Consider the following 22759-nt stretch of genomic DNA (forward strand, 5'->3'; position numbering starts at 1 on the left):
TTGAACTTACACTTTACAGAGTGGAGTAACCTCAGTATTGAACTTGCACTTTGCAGAGTGGAGTACCTCAGTATTGAACCTGCACTTTGCAGAGTGGAGTAACCTCAGTATTGAACTTGCACTTTGCAGAGTGGAGTACCTCAGTATTGAACCTGCACTTTGCAGAGTGGAGTAACCTCAGTATTGAACTTGCACTTTGCAGAGTGGAGTACCTCAGTATTGAACCTGCACTTTGCAGAGTGGAGTAACCTCAGTATTGAACTTGCACTTTGCAGAGTGGAGTAACCTCAGTATTGAACTTGCACTTTGCAGAGTGAAGTAACCTCAGTATTGAACCTGCACTTTGCAGAGTGAAGTAACCTCAATACACCCACTGTGGGCAAAGAAGTGGAAGCTTACAGAACAGCTTCAAATTTTTTTTTTTCTGATTTTTATGGATGCATGTATTCATGGTCTCGAATACAGCATTTTCTTGCTACACAGAATACAAATCTAATAAGAAAATAATACAAGAGCTTAACTAACCATTTATTGCCAAAAAAATCCACCAATAGAGAGTAGAATCTAGGGTATCAATGATGTGAGCTGTCCATTTGTGATAGTTCTACCTTTCACTACTGGGAAGCTGTAGCCGGTAATTGAGATAAAATTAATAAAGTTGTGCATTTCTAGAACGTGCAACAGTTGAAGTGTCAACCACCTTGAACAAGATTGCTGTTGCACGAATTGCATTAATTAGCACCTGATTCATTGGTTGCCTTTCCAAGAGGCCAGAAGGAGAGTGTAGTGTAGTAGAGCTTGGCACTGATCTGTATTAGTGGAGTGAGGTTACATTATAGAACAGCTTAGCACTGATCTGTATTGGAGAGAGTGAGGTTACATAATAGTACAACTTAGCACTGATCTGTATTGGAGAGCTTGCGGTTACATTTCTGCATGCCATTCACTACTCCTCTATCCTATTATGTCCCCAACCTTTACTATATCTTTAATTGAACACAACAAGCTAATTTGAAAGCGTAATACAATGCGTGGAATGTGTGTGTGTCTGCTAGTGTGTGCGTTACACTTCTGTCTTCACAACAGAGAGACTTCTTTCAGTCGGCTTTGACTTGGAGTCAAAACATCCTGAAAGTAATTTGTTGCAGTGGCACCCAAAACGAAACCTGCTCCAACCACACAGAGACAGAGGAACCATTTGTCTTGTGTCTACCATTTAAAGCACAAGGCACTGTCCATAAAATCAACAGTACGAAGGATTCTTGAAATCGGGACTTGAAGGATGTGTTGCAGTAAGAATACCAGTTAATAAAGGGGAACAAGACTAAAAGGCTAAAATATGCACAAGAACACTGAAATTGGACTATGGAACAGTGGTCAAAGGTGCTTTGGACTGTTGATGGATGGACAACAACACCTGTGCCTTCTGTCAGCTCTATTGTCAATTCAACGCTTGTCTTCTTTCTATTCCTTAAGGATATTATCTTCAAGTATTGCTCACCCTTGTTAGGCATCTTTCTGGGTCTTTCAGTTCTGGGTTTGTCAATTACAGATGTTTCTCTGTACTTGTTGATTATGCTTCGGATACCACACCTTGAAAATCAAGTGATGAGAGCTATTTCACTGAATGTTTTTCCTTCTTTATGTAAGTCAAGGTTGTTATAATAGTAGAAACAACTAGTGGAGGCTTTGAGTAAATTGTTGAAGCTCATAATGCATCAGAGTAGAACAGGTATTTACATATAAAAGCAATAGCTTACTTTAACTTGGTGATTTATAATAATAATGATAATAACAACATTTGTTTTTTTAGCAGACATCTTTATCCAAGGCAACTTAGAGACTTTTCACAATATCCATGGAGATAAACTTAATGTCTTGTTGTATTGTTTTACTATGCCATCATCAGCCACCTCAAAACCGAAATATTTTGATACTTCACTGCGCACAGACTGTCTAGACAATCCGGAAGTTACTGAATCTTCAGCTGCTCTGCATGCAAGTGCTGACTCATGACACCTCTAAAAGTATTCAGTACGGTGCCTTGCCGAATTTTGCATTATTTTGAGATGTGTTTTGATGTTTTAAAAGTACATCTTATTTATAATACCAAAAGTTCACATTTTAAAAATACATTAATAATAAAGTAAGTAATGAACCACTGATGCATATGCATATCTCAAAAGATTGCAAAACGGGTGGCCAGTGATGGTTAATGAAGCGTGCAAAATGTGTTTGGTACCGAAACAATACTGAATAATACCGTGGTGTTTGCCTATGAGGGTGACCATGATTGGTATGTGTACTTTGTTGTATCTTAATGTAAAGTAAACTTGATTATACTGCATTTATAGTTTTAGCAGTATTGGCAATAAAAAGTCTGCCAGCATACATTATTTTTTTTAATCCCACGATCGTGATATGGAAATTATCAATATCGTACAATATCATATCATATAAAAATGTCAATATTGGTGCACATATTTATATTAGGACCCCAAACCGAAATACACCCCCATCTAGATCGAGTCGACCACATCGGGTTAATTTACATCTTTAGATCCCCAAAATCGCAATGCAGAAAATTCACTTAACCCGAAACCGATCTGAAGAAGATCATCTGAAAACACAGCCTAACTCGAGCAGTGAGCAGGAACGTCACAGAGCGCGTTGGTCTTCCAATTAAAGCTACAGCACCACACAAGCTTCGCACTCCACAACAGAGAACCATCATTTTTGCTGTATTCAGAATAAAATAACTTAGCAAAATAGCAACTGAAATATTCTACATTTGTTTAATGCTAACAAATGGTAACTTTAATAAAATAATCTGAGTAGTGAAACAATTCTGCATTGTTGGAATGTATTTCTATTGTTTTGGCCAGTTTACAATATTTTAATCAATCAATCAATGTATTTATATATAGCGACATTCATGGCAATCTTTACAGGAAGAAAAATAATACAAAGTACAATATCATAACTCAAATTAAAAAACTGAAAATTACAAAACAATTTACACACACATAGGGATATATATATATATATATATATATATATATATATATATATATATATATATATATATATACAGTGTCTTGCAAAAGTATTCAGACCCCTGACCAATTCTCTCATATTACCGAATTACAAATGGTACATTGAAATTTCGTTCTGTTTGATATTTTATTTTTAAACACTGAAACTCAGAATCAATTATTGTAAGGTGACATTGGTTTTATGTTGGGAAATATTTTTAAGAAAAATAAAAAACTGAAATATCTTGCTTGCATAAGTATTCAACCCCTGTGCTGTGGAAGCTCCCAGTTTGCACCGATGAAAGAAATTGCCCTAACGAGGACACAATTACCTTACCATTGGCCTCCACCTGTGAACCATTAAAGTTGCTGTCACATTTTCTGGATAAAAACCCCACTGTTGAAGGATCATTGGTAAGGCTGTGAATCTGAAGGAAAATGAAGACCAAAGAGCATTCTACAGAAGTTAGAGATAAAGTAATACAAATGCATAGATTAGGGAAAGGGTACAAAATAATATCCAAGTGTTGGATATCCCAGTGAGCACAGTTGGATCAATAATCAAGAAATGGAAGCTGCATCACGCCACCCAACGACTGTCAAGAAAAGGCCGTCCCTCAGAACTCAGCGCTCAAACAAGAAGGAGACTTGTGAGAGAAGCCACAGAGAGGCCAACAATCACTTTGAAGGAGCTACAGAGTTCAGTGGCTGGGAGTGGAGTAATGGTGCACCAGTCAACCATATCAAGAGCTCTGCATAACACTGGCCTGTATGGAAGGGTGGCAAGAAAGAAGCCGTTACTCAAAGTACCATCTGAAAGCACATTTGGAGTTTGCCAGAAAGCATGAGAGTGACCCAGCTGCGATGTGGGAAAAGGTTTTGTGGTCAGATGAGACCAAGATAGAGCTTTTTGGCCAAAACTCAAAGCGCTATGTGTGGCGCAAACCTAACACTGCCCATGCCTCAAGACACATCATCCCTACAGTGAAGTATGGTGGTGGCAGCATGATGCTGTGGGAATGCTTCTCATCATCAGGGACTGGGCCTCTTGTTACAATTGAAGGAAAAATGGATGGAGCAAAATACAGGAAAATACTGCAAGAGAATCTGCTTCAGTCTGCAAAAAAACTGAAGCTTGGGAGGAAATTCACATTTCAGCAGGACAATGATCCCAAGCACAAGGCCTAAGCAACATTGGAGTGGCTCAAGAACAAAAAGGTGAATGTCCTACAGTGGCCCGGTCAAAGTCCTGATCTCAATCCCATTGAGAATCTGTGGCACTATTTGAAAATTGCGGTCCGCAAGCGTCGTCCAACCAACCTGAACAACCTGGAGCAAATCTGCCAAGAAGAATGGTCCAAAATCACTCCAACACTGTGCAAAGCTGGTACATACTTGTTCCAAAAGACTTAAAGCTGTTATTGCAGCGAAAGGTGGCTCTACCGAATATTAATGTGTGGTGGTTGAATACTTATGCAAGCAAGATATTTCAGTTTTTTATTTTTCTTAAAAATATTTCCCAACATAAAACCAATGTCACCTTACAATAATTGATTCTGAGTTTCAGTGTTTAAAAATAAAATATCAAACAGAATGAAATTTCAATGTACCATTTGTAATTCAGTAATATGAGATAATTGGTCAGGGGTCTGAATACTTTTGCAAGCCACTGTGTGTGTGTGTGTGTGTGTGTGTGTGTGTGTGTGTGTGTGTGTGTGTGTGTGTGTGTATATATATATATATATATATATATATATATATATATATATATAATATTATATATATATAATATATCTCGCCAAAAGCTATGAAAACCAAATGTGTTTTTAACAGTGATTTACACTTCTCATGAGATTGAGAGCCTCTCACAACTAGTGGCAACAAGTTCCACATTTTAGGAACGCTTGTGGAGAAACTCTGACCTCCCGGAGTGACACACCTGGTCAAGGGATCAGCCAGCACCTCCCAGAGTGACACACCTGGTCAAGGGAACAGCCAGCACAGCTGATGTCTAGGTATATAGGGATGCAGCAAGTCTGATAAATATTTAGGGCCAGTACCCCAGACAGCCTTGAAGGTCAGCAGAAGAGTCTTAAAAATAACCCAATATTTGAAAGGTATCCAATGCAAAGTTTTCAAGACAGATGTAATATGTTCAGTTTGTTTTGTATTTATCAGTATTGTAGCAGCAGCATTTTCTACCAGTTGCACTGTTCAGATTATTTTATTAATTTTATTATTTGTTAAAATTAAACAAATGTAGTTATTTAAGTTGGTATTTGATGTGTTATTTTAGTCTGAATACAGCAAAAATGATGGTTCTCTGTTGTGGAGTGCGAAGCTAGTGTGGTGCTGTAGCTTTAATTGGAAGACCAACGCGCTCTGTGACATTGCTGCTCACTGCTCAAGTTAGGCTGTGTTTTCAGATGATCTTCTTCAGATCGGATTCAAGTTAAGTGAATTTTCTGCTTCGTGATGATGGGTAATTCGCAAGACAACCCTACCCTGAATTTAATCTAAAATTAAATTAACCCCAAGCCAATGGGGGCCTATTTCGGGTTGGGGTCCTAATATATATTTTAAGTTATGCCTCAATCCTAAAATGTTAGGTGATGGAAACGTTTGGCAGTATCTTTTTATTCTCTACTGTAGGGTGCAGATTGAGCAATATTGCAGGGGAGCATTCCAAGCTAACGGTGACTTGCCACTCTGCTGTAGTTAAAGTCTTGGCTCTATTATTTTCTTTACAGAGTAGACAAACACAACGCAGCACTGGCTTGTTGTGTATTCAGGTTTACTGGGATCAGGGAGCCCATGATTGGCTCACTCCTTTGTCTTTCAGTAGATGGCAGTGGTTCCAGGTGTTCACCTCAGAGTCATGGAGTTAAATCTTGTTCTACCAAAAAGAAAAAGAAATGTGTGCCATCTGTGTGTTACCATCACACTTGTTACATGTATATAGTAACTAGTGCATTGCTGACTTGTATAATGTTATATTTAAACTGTTGTTCCCAGGCTGTATAAAGTGGCCACAGACAGACATTATAAAACAAGCAATCTTTAGAAACAACGCATGTGAGTAGCAAGAGTTTGTTCTAAGAAAATTGTAAAACTAAAGCTGAAACGTTTGACATGTCTGCTATGAAATCTTTTTTTTTTTTTTAAGATTTTATGGATGCAGATATTGGTAGTGCTCTTGGATACAGTAGAAAATACATCTATATAAGCAGTGAATAACAGAGTTTCACTAGACATGTATTGCTAATAATAATAATATTAGAGCAACGGAGACTGTACGGTTTTAGTGATCGAGTGGTCCATTTGAGAGAGGCATACCTTTCACTTAGGGATGTTCCAGTATACAGTAGTGGATGTTCCAGTTGCTGTGATACTGCTCGCTGGTATCACACCATTTTCTAATCTACTGTTAGTCCAGTTTTCCTTTGATTTTGTGTTTTAGATTTCTACAACACAGTAAGTAGTGTTACTGATTTTTGGGTTAACATTGCGTAGTAGATTTCTGTTGGCAATTCTGCAGAATTTTTCACATTTGAAGTATTAAGCAACTCCATTTCACAAGCACCATCTTGGTGTCTGATGTCATTAAGCTTTCTTTGTCTGGAAAGTACTTCCCATGAATTCGTCCCTGTGGCCACTCGTGAGGTGAGGTATCATTGCACTAATGATGTCTGAACTGTAAGAACTGGAAAGTATACATTACTGTATAAAGGATTGTGTGCTGGCTTCTTGTCATCATAGGCAGATATTTTGCAGTTTTCTGCTGGCTTCTGGTGGTCTTAAGTTCAGAAAGCTTTTTAATATTTAAAAACATATCTTACAGAAGTGTGGAAAGAGAATTGCTTTGTGTAACCCTGTCAGGTGAGAACAGTGGAGGAAAATCCTTGCAGCCGTAGCCAGAAGTAAAGCTACAGTATATTGTGTAGGTTTTAATCTACTATCAGCAGTTGAATCATTTAACAGTTCATTATATGTATGCAAATAGCATTTTTTAAATAAACAAAAACAATGTTTATTTGAATAGCTACATTAAACCATATCAAATGTGTTTTAACAGTTTTGGATAAGTAACGAATTACATATTCCAACAATTGTATGCATGTATCAGATTTTGTGATGCATTTAACAGTGGGTTACTGTTAGGAATAATATTTCTAGCTCTGGAATGTGGTAGGTCTTGTGTTTTTAATTGTGAGCTTTCTCCCATGCTCTTTCTTCCTAGAAGGACTTGACGTGTCAGAGACATAGATACGGTTTCACATGATGGAGACTTTGCTAGCCGTCTGCTAGACTAAAAGCTTTGCAATTTGCCGGCATACCCAGGTATTGTGGACTTGTGAATAGTGTCAGACTTCATCGTTCTCATTTTGTTTCCCGTACATAAAAAAAGAACAGTGGCAGTGCAGTGTGGGTTTTGCTTTTGTGATCGTCTTTCCTAATTTTCCTGGGAAAGCCACATTTAAACCACGCTCCGTGTTAGGATTACACAGAGGTATTATATACTGTGTAATAATGGGTGGTATAGGCAGGCTATGTAACATCCTCTGAACCTTTTTTGGTTATTTTCTCCTTAACAAAATCAAATTGGAGTATACAGTAATTGTGGCCTTTAGAACAAGTACATTAAATGTTTATCTTGCAAGCGCCTAACTGTATAGTTGAGTGCGCATCCAGCTAAAACATCTTCTCTGTACAAGCTCTGAATAAATGTTTATACATTTTTTCTGGGATTTACCATACTATATTTCCAAGCAAAAATAAATTAAATAAATAAATTCTTAAGGCTATTAAATGTTTTGTGACTTGAATCAATGTAGATGTCTATATTGAGCTGTGTGTACATTCCCAGATTTCATTAGATGAAATCTTGTTTGTTGCATTAGAAAGATATCCACCCAGCACCTCAGATAAGGTTTTGGGTCTGGAAGTAACTTGCCCTCTAATTTTAACACAGAGAGCAAATATATTTTCAGGGGGTTGAATGCAACATTACCTTCATGAGTTAATCATGAGTAATCTCAATAAATAAATAAATACTGTACAATCTTTCATGGTAATGGGGTAGGCATTAAAAAAGAGCCATGCATTTATTTTTTTATTTTTTTTTAAATTTAGTCGTTGCCAATTATTTTTATTTTTCTCCTAATTTGAAAATGGCCAATTATTATTTAGGCTCGGCTCACCGCTACCACCCCTGCGCTGACTCGGGAGCGGCGAAGACGAACACACGCTGTGCTCCGAAGCGTGTGCCGTCAGCCGACCGCTTCTTTACACGCTGCGGATTCACCATGCAGCCACCCAGGAGCTACAGCGCAGGAGGACAACGCAGCTCCCGGGCAGCTAACAGGCAAGCCCACAGGCGCCCGGCCAGACTACAGGGGTCGCTGGTGTGCGGTGAGCCGAGGACAACCTGGCTGTATTTGTAGCTGGAATGGGGTGTTTAAGCTTCAACCTGTAACTTCAATTTTTTTGGTTGGCTTCAAAGACAACAGGGCTAGCCAGAGAATGGATAATGTTTGTTGTGTTGGTTCTTTCTGTGTACAGTTTCCTAGTAACTGAAGACATTGTATTCTGGGAAATGTAGTTTCTAGTGGAATGCTATGCACATTCTTCCGCCTTTCTGATTTTTTTTTTTTTTGATGCGTAAAAACGGCAGGTACGCAGCTTATCTGGACCGCTGTATCCATCACAAGAAATCCATCCTTAATTCTTTTAATCAACTTGTTCAACAAGTAACTATTACAGTAATCATGCACATGCAGATATGCACAGTGTCCTTTTGTATTTTAGTAAACCTCAAAAAAAAAATAAGGAATATCTATTTATTTATTTATTGCAAATCAAAAACATGTTTTCACATAAGTAACATTTTTAAAAATAAAATTAATGTAAGCAATTTTACACAACTGTGTAATTTAGAAACTAGTTTAAAATATGCATTAGTTTTATTAGTTTTCTTAATGTTTAATAAACAATGTTAACAAAGTCCGTCCCCCCGTCCCCCCCCCCCCCCCCTCCCCCCCCCCCCCCCCCCCCCCCCCCCCCCCCCCCCCCCCCCCCCCCCCCCCCCCCCCCCACTCCCTTACAGAATATGAATAATCTGTCACTATCCCTTTAGTGTAACAAACTGTGTTTCCTCATGCTCACTGGTAAGTGGGGATTGTTAAGGTTAAGTAGGTGGGCAACCGGAAATAATTCCTGAGCCTGCCAGCATTCTTGTGGTTTGATAAAGGCGGGGGCACTTATTCAGTATTAATTTAAAGGAAAGGAAAGGTTCCGGCACAGCAGCTGCACTGCCTCAATATTACCCTAATTTACCACAGACACAACTGTCACAAACACAACTTATAAACTTGATATATAGCTATGACAGTGAGACGGCTTTTGTGTGGAGTTCATGCAGAAGACCTCCTTTATACAAATCAACTGGCAGATGATGGACAATGATGAAAATGAGATTCTTTGAAGTGGTAATGGTCATTGAAACGTGTGAAACTGTGGTATTGAAAGGAGAGCGGTCTGCGAGACTTGCAGTCCTGGGTGGCTGCTGGCAGCTTGCTGGGAGGTGTGTCTGTGTTTTGTCGCCGACTTCCCATCGCTTGTTTGCTAATTCCCTTAGGAATAGCGGTAGGTTCACTAAAGGTCTTTGAATGGATCCTGCTGTCCATTAATATGCATGCATTTTAATACCAGGTCTTGGGTTCTTTGCTGTTGTTGTTAGGGGGACCTGGAACAGTAATATTCACCCGGAGCTAGACTTGCACATTTACATACATTTAGGTTGTATGATGCCCGGAGCTAGATTCACATATTTTGTATTGTTGTGTTTTTTTCTTTTTTAAACACATGGTATTTTTAGAGCTCATTCATTTGTTACTGTACTGTAGATTGTAGGATGCATTTCAGTTTTACCTTCGTTTTATAACACTTTCCACTAGGTTTTATTTAACAATTTTAAGAAAAATCTATGCATTTGTTTTGCCAGTTTAGAACAAAGCTGAATGACTACAGCAAGTGCATAAAGATATCCTGTAATGTAACGCACATCCCATTCAAGTGTTTTGAGTGATAATGTATTCCTCCAGATCTAAAGAACATGTGTTTTTCCGTTTAGCAGAGCAGAGATTTCCATCGACACATTGTCTGAAGAATTCAGATGTAAAGTTGGCAGGGAGAAAAGAAACTTCAGTGTTTATAGCTCCAAGCTAGTCCTTTTAAGTGTTCTATAATGTTGATGGAGTCTGGAGTAAGCGCTTATCCATTGAAATGTTACTTAAAAGACCAGTTTTCTTGTCATTGGCTTGGATTGTATGGGGAAAATAATCACAATAGAGTTTTGTAATGCATTTTAAAAGTGTGAGAAATCGGCTTGTCTAGACTGAGAGAGAGTCTACATTCAATTGGAAATGGTGTCAAGTATGTGATAGATGCCAAGGTTTTTTTTTTTTTCTTTTTCCTTTTTTTCTATTTTCTTTTTTACACTACCATATCTTTGGCTGGAGCTCTGCTGTGTTACAATTTTGAACAGGTCTTCTGCTAACCTTAACAATGCTGGAGTTCTGGTCTTTTGAACACTCCAGACTCGCTGCTCTGTCAGCTATTATTTACATGCATCTTCTGATTTGCCCCAAAATTTGTCTAAGACCTGCTCACTTGCAGTGGTGTTTGGAGAGAACCGTACGAGTTTCAGGACAAGCTAAAGTTGAGTCATGAAAATGTTATGTTATTTAGAGAAAGGTTTGTTTTTGCATCCTGATCCCATTAAATTAATTGAATCAGTTATATTTGTTTTAATGGAAAATGTTACAGCCTTCATGTGTTCTTGGTTTTCCAGTTGCATATCACAAATGTGTGCTTGGTGCTACTGTACTTGTTCTTTATTTGTAGGTATAGTACATGAAGAGCAAAAGCTCTTGCTGGAAAAGTGGGAAATAAATTCTACGTCCAGGAAGACAGCACAACAAATAAAAAACTCAGCCAAGCTGGGTAGTTTTGAATTGTACTGCTTGATAAACAGAAATCCCTATCTAGAAAAGCCCAGTCCCAGGATCACTGGGGGTTAACGTCATCCCCTCAGTTTACCCAGAGTTCTGCACAAGTCTACAATGAGCTTCTCTGAAGCAGACCTATGTGTCTCTCCATTCTGTATCAGACTTCAAACAGCATGTTTTCAGACATCAAGCTCCTGTACTCTGAAACATACTCCCAATAAAATACAAGTATAATCTTTTCATCATCTCACTTAAAACCAAGATCAAGCCTCTCCTGTTCAACAGTGTCTACAAGTTAAGAGGCCTGCAAACTGCAGTGCATGCTCTGAAGCATTGTGTGTGCCTCTAAGGTGTGATTTATGTGCCAGTGTTTTTCATTGTCATTTGGAACATTGAGATGTGCTTGTGTAAGGGCTTGAAGTCTTCTGTTGAGACCTCAGACATCTTGCATGTAGACCTGAGGACTCGGTACAGCTATACAACAGTACAAAGACTATTGAGAAAAGTCTAGTGTATGGACAAGCTGCCTTTAGGACTATCTATAAATGTTTATTGGTATATAATAACTGGTGAGCAATTTTTTCACGGGCTCATCCAGTTGATATTTCCCATAATAACCGGACGTTTATGGAAACCCACGCTCATTAACACCAGCAGCAGATCACGACCCCAATGCGAGCCGTCAAACTGAAAACAATTCCACAACAAGCAACGCAAAACTGTACATATCTGGCAGGAAAAAAATTGCTCACCAGAGATTATAAAAAATACTGCATAGGGTACTGTATGATAAATGGGAATTAAATGCCCATCCTCGGGGTAGGATGCTTTTGAGATTTGGGGTTTTTTTAACATTAAAGAGAACAATTTTCTCACTTGCATTAACATAATGGAGATCAGTGGGAAGTAGATCCACATGGTGGAGGTGTGCTCAGTGCCTCAGAATGAGTGTGCATGCTTCAGTAAATCCTGCTTTGATGAGACTTTGAATCTGCAGCGATGAAAGCAGAAAGAATGTTAAGGGTCCTATGATGAAGCAGTTAGTCATGCATGTAATATTGAGCAGATTGAGGGTTAAATAAGGTCATCAACGCAGGCTTACGTCGACTTCTTAAAACACAAGCCAGCAGAAATACATTTACAGATGCAGCTGGGGTTGATTTATTTATTTATTTTATTTTATTTATTTATTCCAACAACAGGAATGGTGTTAGTCACAAGAAGTTCATTGCATTATGTGTCTTTGCAGGATATCACGTCTTTGACTGGCGTTCCGGAGGAGCATATCAAGACCCGGAAAGTGCGGATCTTTGTCCCTGCCCGCAATGCCATGCAGTCTGGGGCAAACAATGTCCGCAAGTGGAGAATGGACTTCGATACCCGAGAACGCTGGGAGAACAATTTGATGGGATGGGCTTCAACGTAGGTTATTGTTTCAAAAGTACATGCTGTAATCATTGGATTTAAACAATCCTAATTCCTGCACCACTGTTTATTGACATTTATTATAGTGGTGGTAACCGGCAAAAAATAATGACTGCAGTAAGAACTTGGTACTTAAATGTATTTAAGGTTAATGCTTTTTTTTTTTTTTTTTTTTTTTTCAGAGCTGATCCTTTGTCCAACATGGTTCTTACTTTTACCACCAAAGAGGATGCTGTTGCTTTCGCACAGAAAAATGGTATGTACTTCATCAAATCAGCAGTATTTTCAGTAATCCTATATAAAGCTTAACAATTGATACATTGTGTCCTGGAGACGGGCTGAAACAACCCTGACATATGGCAAACATGTCAACGTCTGAAGGACAGATTCTGAAAATTGATTTATATGAGCGAGAGAGAGAGATGTAGATGTAGATATAGATATATATCCTCAGACAGTCCCTCTGTCTAGCCATATGATTAAGTTACCAGGTTATGACTAAATGCCATGCTTGCCCCTTGTAAACTTCAGAGAAGGACTAAGTATTATTCAGTTACCAGTAAAGATCACCCACTAGCACATCATTAGTGTTATGAAGACATCATCTTTGCTTTTGTTTATATGATGCTTTTTCTACAGGACTGTTGTTGGAGTCTAACTGTATTGTAGTATTTTCTGTGTTCTAATCCTAAATGCAAGTCAGATTTAAAACAGGAGGTTCTGATGAACACATGGGACATTCTTTCACTGATAATCACGTGCATACAGTATAGTGAACACACGATCGTGCTCCTGGCCTTGCTAATGGAGACAGAGCAGACGTGTGTGGAATGGGGCTGTATTTCGTGTGTAAAAGTCGTATGTAGGAGGCAAGGTAGTAGAACAGGTGGCTTAGGTGAGGACACAGCTCTGTCACTGTGACCCTTCTATACAGTAGTGATTGACTGTAGATTGCCTTGTTGGAATCAGTCAGCCAGCTGTCCCCTTTATAGATGCCTCTGGAAAGGCTTTGGGCTGTGCTGGTATCTGTGAAGGACTGCTCCTTTGTTCTGTAGTATAGAACATAGTTTTAGTCGTCAAGACAAATGTGTTCCAAGTTTAATGAAAGAAAAGCCCCAGAATTTTCTCTGGCTTTATAAACTGTATACTTTTGTCCAGTCTTAAAACCCTCAATCATGTGGGACTTACTGAACACATTTATGTAAAATAGATACAAAAAACATGTTGGTCTCGATATAATTGTAGTACCCTACAAGTAAAAAATAAAGAGGCTAGTGGTGTGTTTTCTGTCTGATCTACTGCTTGTCTGTGTTATCCAGCATCTGTTGATGCTTTACGGAAATCCTGATAGAGACTCCAGATTGAAAATATGCACTCAAAAACAGACACATCAAGAACGTGTTTCTTTCCAAAATGGTTTAAAAGCAGTGCAGCAGGTGTTTCACACAGGTGGCTCCTGTGAGATACGTTGTCAGGGCGAATCTTCAGCACAGTAGTAATTGAGAGCAGATTGACTTCCTGGAATCTGTCAGCCAGTGCCTTTTACAGTAGTCTCTGGAAACGCTTTGCACTGCGCTAGTATCCCTGAAGGATGTCTTTTGTTCTGTAATATATCATTTTTACTAAGCCCAAGTGTATTGCTTTTTAAAATCATGGACTATATCCAAAATTCTAAGTACTTTAATCATTGAAGATTTGCAAACCACTTTTTTAATATGGCAATAATGATAATATAATTATCCTTGTTTCCTTTTGTGAACTGGCCTCAGGATGTTAACCCAACTTTATTTTAAACTATACCGCCTTAACCAAAACCTGCTTTGTAGCTATTGTCAGAATGTATATAATTAGTTTATCTATTATTTATTTAGCATGCTTAGCTATTTAATCCTGTTTTTCTCCCCAATTTGGAATGTCCAATTAGCACCCCTATTACTTTCTAAAGAAAGTCCTTGGAAGGTTTGTAAGAATGTAGACAAGTGGTTCTCTCTCAACAGTGACGTGTATGTAGGTTTAGAAAGAAGACCCCAATTAAATAATTTCAGTGACAAATCCTAAAAACATTACCATATATGGGCAAAACAAAGACTGGTTTATTAATCTTTAGTGCCAAGTGGAACGGTCTTCCCTGTTGTCAGATTGCACTCTGCCTTTTACAGAAACATGATTTCTGCAGTACTATGTCGTTGGTATGTATTTACTTCAAATAAACTTGCTGGTTTCTTTTTGTTGAACAGGCTGGAGCTATGATCTTCAAGAAAAGAAGGCACCAAAGCCTAACCCTAAATCCTATGGAGCAAACTTCTCTTGGAACAAAAGGACACGAGTGTCCACAAAATAAACTGGCAATGGACATCTGTGTATCTGACTGTATAGTCAGTTGTGTTATATTTATAGAAGAGCATAATGCAATTCTTAATCTCCTAATAAAATGACCTTTAAGCAATTATGCCTTTTGAAGTCGGTAGGTTTTTACACATGCAATTTTTCACCTGGTTAAAAGCCTCATTGAATTTGCCTGTGTCCTGTCATTTAAATTACTCCATGTAGTTCTGTCATAAGCTTTTGCTTCAATAGAAAACATTGCATTGTTATTTTCTAAAAGAGAAATGCAAAATGTGTATGCAATAAAGCGTGGAAGGGTCTGTGTTGTGTTTCCATTCTGCCCTTGATGCCTGATCAGAGTCCCTGGAATGCCTTATGGATTATAAAATGGTCCAATATTGTCAAAATTAGGCATGCCACCAGCGCTTCCCTTGCAACAAAACTGACCAATCAGAGAATGTTAACATGTTGTTGTTTATTATCCCAGGAGAAAGGGGGTATAGTGGAAATGCCCATATGTCCATCCATACTGTATGCACAGAATCCACTCCACTGATGGTTCATGTATGAAATACTGTAGATGTAAATAACAGTGAAGTGCAGCTGGAAACCATACAACACAGTTCAACCAGTCAGAGAGAATTACACTCAAACCCGCTTAATATTCCTTCAAAGGGACTGCGCTTACATTGTGACAATAAGCGGAGTGACATGATCAGGAGTTCAGCAGTAACCTAACAAACCAAACCACCACATACACATTGAAACCAATTGGAGTTCTCTTCTAGCTCCTCATACTTTACTGTACATATTCATTCAGCAGTAGAAGCCACTTGAGAGCTGTGGTACGCTGTCAGAATTGCATTTCTCTTTTTAAGAATCTTTGCGATCATTGACAGGAGAGAAGAACATTTTTGAGGGTTCTCGGATAGAGCAATTATTTCAGCCTTCGTGGCTATGTTTAAATCTTTTGGTTTACTTTTTCATTTTAATATGCAATGGTCAAAAAAACAGTGTGGGCTACCGACAAGTGCATCCAGTAAAGGCACTCCGTGTGGAGTGCAGGATGCGCCCTATAGCCTGGAAGTCACAGGATCGGGTCCAGGCTATTCCACTGCCAGGCTGTAGACGGGAGTTCCCAGGGGGCGGCGCACAATTGCCCGAGAGCCGCCCATGGTGGGGAGTACTTAGGTCGGTCAGGGTGTCCTCGGCTCACCGAGCACCAGCAACCCCTGTAGTCTGGCCAGGCATCAGCAGGCCTGCCTGCAAACGGCCCAGAGCTGCGTGATCCTACAAAGCTGTAACTCTGAGGTAGCTGCACTGTGGGCCTGCAGAGTGAAAAGATTGGACGGCTGACAACACAGGTTTCAGAGGATGCTTGTGTTCATCTTCATCTCTCCCGAGTTAGTGTGGTTGCAGCGGTGAGCCAGGCTTAAAATTGGGCATTTCAAATTGGGGAGCAAATGGGGAGACTCCAAATAAAAAAACAGAGATATTAAGGGGGGTTGACTATTATCAAGTCACATCTATTCTTACATGACATGATCTAGGGAAGAAAAAAACAGAAGTGCATTTTGCTGTTGTATTGACTTGAACAGAAGGTGATCCAGAAAAAGGTCTCTATTTAGTTCATCATACCAGATGGTGGGATCTCTCTACCTTTTATTTCTTAACTTCAGTAAGGCTGCAGCAGGATCAGTGCCCCTAACCTCATGAGCAGTGATGCGGACAGGTTGCTGCTCTACTCTTCTGCTTTTGTTTTTATGTGTTTTTTGTGGTGTTGTTGGATAGTTTAATTTCTATATACGGTGCCTATGGAAAGTCTACACTTCCTTGAACTTTTTTCACATTTTGTTGTGTCAGTGCTTCAGAGTTTCCTGCATTTAAGTGAAGATTTTTTCCCACTTATCTACACACCATACTCCACACTGTTAAGGGGAAAAAAGTTATATATTAAAAATACAAAACTGAAAGATCATAATTGGATAAGTCTCCACACACCCCCCCCCCCCCCCCCCCCCCCCCCCCCCCCCGAGTTAATATTTGGTGGAATCACCTTTGGCAGCAATTACAGCTGTTAGTCTGTTGGGATAGGTCTCTACCAAATTTGCACACCTAGATTTGGCAATATTTGACCATTCTTCTTTACAAAACTGTTCAAGCTGTCAAGTTTCTTGGGGAGTGTTGACGGACAGCAATCTTCAAGTCATGCCACAAATTTTCTATTGGATAGGTCGGGCCTCTGACTGGGCCACTCAAGAACATTTAACTTTTTGTTCCTTAGCCACTCCAGTGTAGCTTTGTGTAGTTTTCATGCTGAAAGGTGAACTTCCATCCCAGTTTCAGTTTTCTTGCAGAGGGCAACAGATTTTCCTCAAGGACTTCTCTCTACTTTGTTCCATTCATTTTCCCTTCTATCCTGACAAGTGCCCCAGTCCCTGCCGATTAGAAACATACCCATAACATGATGGTGCCAGCACTGTGCTTCACAGTAGGGATGGTGTTCTTTGTGTGATGTGTTGTGTTGGGTTTGTGCCAAACATAGCGCTTTGTATTTAGGCCAAAAAGTTCCATTTTAGTTTCGTCAGACCACAAAAATTTTTGCCACATGGCTACCGAATCTCTTAAATCTTTTTTACATACTTCAAATGGGATTCAAGGTTGGCTTTCTTGAGTAATAGCTTCCTTCTTCCACCCTACCATACAGGCCAGATTGGGATATGACAGGAGTGTTTGGGATATTGTCACATGCACACTTTGACCAGTCTTGGCCATAAAAGTCTGTAATTCTTGCAAAGTTGCCATTGGCCTCTTGGTAGCCGCTCTGATCAGTCTCCTTCTTGCTCGGACATCTAGTTTGATGTGGCCTGATTTAGGCAGGGTTTTGGGTGCCATACACCTTCCACTTCTTAATAATCATCTTGACCGTGCTCCAAGGGATATTCAAGGCCTTTGATACTTTTTTATACCCATCCTCTGATCTGTGCCTTTCAACAACTTTGTCCCAGAGTTTTTTTGAAAGAGCCTTGATGCTCATGGTTGAGTCTTTGCTTTGAAATGAACTACCCAGTAGAGTGAACCTACAGGAACTGCTGAATTTATCCAGAAATCAAGTTGTGGGGTAGGATGTGAAGATAAATGAAATATAAATATATATATATATATATATATATATATATATATATATATATATATATATATATATATATATATATATATATATATAAAAACAACTCTTAATAACCCCATTCACAAAATGTATTGGATGTATTAGTACAAGAATATGTTGGACACCAACATAACGGAGTGGTCTGAGAGCACAATTTGAAATGTACCCCAACATTGTAAATAAAGATCTTGCCAGTAAATATAATAGTTTTAGGAGGAAACATAAGGTGCTTACTAACAGTTGACCATGGAGACTAGACTGAAAAGTTTACTGTCACCTTCCACGGACCCAAGAAGGATAAACAGAAAAATAAAAAGAGGAACGGTATAGCCAGTTTCGTGACAGGTTGTATTATCCAGACAGCTTAAAAAATGTTAAATGGGAGAAACCATTATTCTAATAACCCTGGTCTTTGTTTGAAAAATCAACAAGATCCTAACTGTTCCTTGTCTAAATGAATGTGTAGTGATACCATGGCGTCCCATGTTGCTGGTCTTCAATTGATTGGGATAATGATGTGCTTCTCTCCAGAGCGGCTGCACCAGGTTTCAGTGAGATTTGCAGGGACATTTGTTCCAAGACATGATTCAGCATGCTGTAAATGCAGGTGCGTAGTGACTTGTTGTTTTCAAGCTGTTTGTGCCCTTTTGGATCCTGTTTTATGTTTACTAACATTATGGGCAGCAAAACACTTTCATCGTGAAAGTGAGAAAGCCCTAAAACTCCCGAGCAAAGACCAGTCAGCTGTGTTCTGTTATACTCAGTTTGCATCAAACCCGTTTTCATGCAGCATGACATGAGTAACACATTGGAGAGGAGTGGGGATATTGACATTGCAGCGATAGAGCTGTGGGAATGTGTTTAGTCTTCATGGTCAGTCTTGAGTTTCAACAGGTTGAGGAGCAATTCTGGGAAAGGCAGTTAATCAATTGAGAATGGAGCACCCATGTCCAGATGGACTAGTTAACGCTGAATAAGCAAATGTGTTTCGTTCTTCTATTTTCTGCTATTCTTTTTCTTTTAGAATTTCCTGGTCATTCAGCAGCTGAAACTTTTTGTTTTGTCTGTTTTTTTCACTTTTAAAGTTAATTTTACCTGTCTCTATAGAACAGGAGAAGAGAGAGAGCTCAGATATGAGGCATGTATTACTACAGTCTCTATTAATGCTTTCACCAGACAGCATACGAACAGTATATTTAATCCACCTCAGCTGTGAACACTTTTAGCAGAACATCTGAAAACGTTTAACTGGTAAAAGTAAAACAAAACAATTGCTTTATTTGTATTATTTTTTTTAAATTATAATCTACAATGTTATTTTTTTTTAAATATATATATTTGGTTAACATTTTTACATAAACACTGTTAAACCCACTAACAGAAACTATACTTCCTATACCAGTACACAGCATGGAAAACTCAAATGTGTTGCAACATTACTTGTTAAATAGTAGTTTATATTACAAAAAAAAAAAAAAAAAAAAAAGCTTTTGGTTTTTTTGACAGTTTTAGTTTAGACAACTTTGAGATAATACACCAGTTTGGAAGGTCATTGATGATTCTCAGTGCTTGATCACAGCCATACGTTTTTAACCACAAGTGAATGTGTACAGATATGGTTCAGTAGCTGCTGTGTGTTGGTTACAATTCCAGTGGTATGTTTCACACCACAGAGAAGCACTTAACATCAGAATTGCATTCCTAGAAATAGGATTCATCTGGGTTTTGAGGATTCATTTTGCAAAAGCTGAATACCTTCAACTGTGACACTAGTATTAGTTTTAGTGCATTTCTGAAAACAGCGATCCATCACACAGGCAGACAGCCCAGGTTCCTGTTTGTTTTCTTTTAGTGTGGACAAAAATAGGTGTGACTGCATACTTTAGTAGCCAGAAAATGGCCTTGACAAGTAATATATAGTTTGACCTATAGCCTTGTTAAAGTATAAATATATTCAGCAGCAGTTTCTCCCGTATTTAGGCAATGACGCCATTATTACAAGGTTTACTGCTATCGCACGCAAAGAAGCTGGTAATAATAGATTTGAGTTGTATAGGTTTCACTGATATAACTATTGTACTGAATGATTCAGGGATTATGTAGAGTCTTGGAAACCTGTATCTGTGTTGCTTGGACTGGGAACCTCTTTCAATAGGAGCTCTCACTTGTGTTGGGTGTATAGGTTTAGTCTAATGGAGCCAGTCTGGAAAACTATGTGAGCCTGAAGCTCTTCCAGACTTTTTAAACAATTCCAAAGGGATTCTGTTTTTAAAACAGTCTAACTCTTGGTAAAGGCATATAGATCGACAATCTAAAAAATCAAGGGGAAAAAAAAAAAATGAGTTGATGGAGTCAGAATGTGAACTCGCTTGTTAAAGTGATTGATCTGTACTACACAAACTCAAAGCCTGACAAAACTAAGCTGCTATAAAATATTTTCAGATGCTGGGAATTTTCTACACGACAGGCCTCTACGCTGGTGTTGAGTATTATATGGGCTGTGAGTGATTTTTACACCCATCTATGCTGTTTTATTTTTTATTTTTTTAAAGTAGTGTTTGGTGTACCTGCTAGCATAAATGACAGGGCAGAATTGTAATGTGGTCAAAACCCTGTGAGACAGACATTGTTGAAGGGCAGTCAGGTTGACAGATATATAAACCCCCTGAAAGGGTTCTCACGAAGAAGAAAACAAGCAGCCCAAAGCATCCATGGCATGCGGCTTCATTTGAGTTCAGGGCTCTTCAAAGGATCACTTTTGGATGGCTCGCTCTCAGGGCTAGACTGAGTGAGAAGGCCCTCTCTAGGGACTAAAGGCATGCCACAGCAGAACACACTCATTTTCCGCTATTTATCAGCTCCTGTATTCTTCTCTTCCCTTTACCATTCATACCTCTTTCAGCGCGGTTTTACTTTTTCTTTTGAGCAGGACCTGTGTGAGATCAAAGTTGCTATTGATCGGTGAATGAGTAAGGAAGGGGTGAAAGGGTTAAGGTCTTTTAGATACGTGTGGTGGGACTCATTCATGGAATCCCACTCAAACCACCAGGAATGTTTTGCTGGGAATTTTTGGGAACCGGATTTGTTCCCAATTAAGGGGCCCATGTTTGCCTTGAGGTTGTACTATTATCTGTATAAAATAATTGACAAAACACTACAGCTTTCTGACTGTTAAGTTTAATAGTATGTGAGGCTATTGCTGTTCATATTGGCATGATGTTCAAGAAAGCCGTTCAACTTTAATACAACTGATTGTTTTGGAAAAGCATGAACTGTATTCTTGAAAAAAAAATATGAATATTGAGTACATTTAAAGAAACATTAGTCTAGACTAAGGATTTAAAATGTAGTACTGAAGATGTATGAGCACATAACTGCAACTGTATGGTTTTAGAATGAGCTAAAACTTTAATACAAATCTTACTGTAAAATCACACATCGCTACCACGATTTAAAAAAATATCAATTATATTACTCTGATATTTTAATAACTTTGATCAAAATTACTAATACTTTTGTATTTCCTGTATCTGATGGTTTGTTTCTTAAAAGGTCCCCTTTTCACATGTAGTTAATTATAACATTGTTTTACTTTTAAGTATATTTTCTGTTTATTATTTATTATAGATTATTGTTGTCTGACGTGCAATTTTTTATTTATTTATTTATTTATTTTTTTGTCTTTTAAGAAATTTTGGTTTAACTTGAAAATCTGGGACCCAGTAAATGTTCATTTACAGGATGTTCCTATATCGTATTTTAAACAAAATGATTCTCTACTAAGAATTATAACCATTTTTACACACACACACACACACACACACACACACACACACACACACGTTTATTTATTTATATATATATATATATATATATATATATATATATATATATATATATATATATATATATATATATATATATAGTGGTGTCTATATGTATACACTTTACCAAATGTTTATTACCACTATACCTACAAGTATATAGGAATGTCATAAAAACAAAAACAAAACAAACAAACAAAAAAGTTTTGAAAGTTTTGACTCTCCTTTGTCGAAATTAAATATATTCACTGCCATTTAACAGTTATTTTTACATCTGACTTCTAACAGTTAATAATGAATCTATATTGCATGCTAGTATTAGGAAATGTGTTCTAAGGGTCAATAAATACAGCTTTAGCCGACTGCTGGATATTCATATAAGTTACTAATTTTTAATGCATCTAGTTTCATTCGGTTTTTTTTTTTTTTTGTTTGTTTGTTTGTTGTTGTTGGTTTTTTTAATCATAATGTAGCAGTATTTTGTGTACATTAAGTAGTATGATAAAGTAATAATAATAAAAAAAAACACCTAAGCTTGGGATATAAAATACACATATCAAAAGCATAAATCGTGGAATCACCCCTTCTTAATTATACTCTGTTAATACAATAATATGACGTGTCCCTCAAGACATAAATCAATACTTTCCTAATTGCCACACTGCAGAGTACATATCCTACAGTTTTGTTACGCGGTGTACTGTCTGAAGCAGCGTTAATCGAGGAGTACGTGAAAGGCACTCTTTCCTGTCCCGTTTGAAGATGATGCGAGTTGGCAGCACTGAAAAAACTCCAAGATTAATGGTGTAAAGGGGACTGTGACAGCTTTTCCGCTGGTTGCAGTCCTCCTGGGTGGGCCGATTGGTCTTGGATGTCACTTTTGCTACTTAATCTTGTGTATCTGAACAGGCTCACGTGTTTGGGGAGCCCGGACCGTCCAGCTCTAGACATCAATTGGAGAGACAGATAAAA

The 22759-nt window shown here is 38.3% G+C and overlaps 2 protein-coding genes across 3 annotated transcripts in view; one reads left to right on the forward strand and one right to left on the reverse strand.

Moving 5' to 3' along the window:
- The window catches only part of LOC121299860 (NADH dehydrogenase [ubiquinone] iron-sulfur protein 4, mitochondrial-like), a 30925-nt gene extending 16010 nt beyond the window's left edge, over positions 1-14915 (forward strand). For both annotated transcript variants that reach the window (XM_041228022.1, XM_041228031.1), the window contains 3 exons: positions 12294-12466; positions 12652-12725; positions 14707-14915. In XM_041228022.1, the coding sequence (XP_041083956.1) occupies positions 12294-12466; positions 12652-12725; positions 14707-14810 (351 nt within the window). In that variant the 3' untranslated portion in view covers positions 14811-14915. The remainder of the gene's footprint in view (positions 1-12293; positions 12467-12651; positions 12726-14706) is intronic.
- The window catches only part of LOC121299835 (ADP-ribosylation factor-like protein 15), a 152043-nt gene continuing 134804 nt past the window's right edge, over positions 5521-22759 (reverse strand). Inside the window, exon 6 of the mRNA XM_041228010.1 lies at positions 5521-5931. Coding sequence (XP_041083944.1) covers positions 5920-5931 — 12 coding nt within the window. The 3' untranslated portion in view covers positions 5521-5919. The remainder of the gene's footprint in view (positions 5932-22759) is intronic.

The sequence above is a fragment of the Polyodon spathula genome, chromosome 2 (genome assembly GCF_017654505.1).
Source record: "Polyodon spathula isolate WHYD16114869_AA chromosome 2, ASM1765450v1, whole genome shotgun sequence".
Taxonomy (NCBI): Eukaryota; Metazoa; Chordata; class Actinopteri; order Acipenseriformes; family Polyodontidae; genus Polyodon; species Polyodon spathula.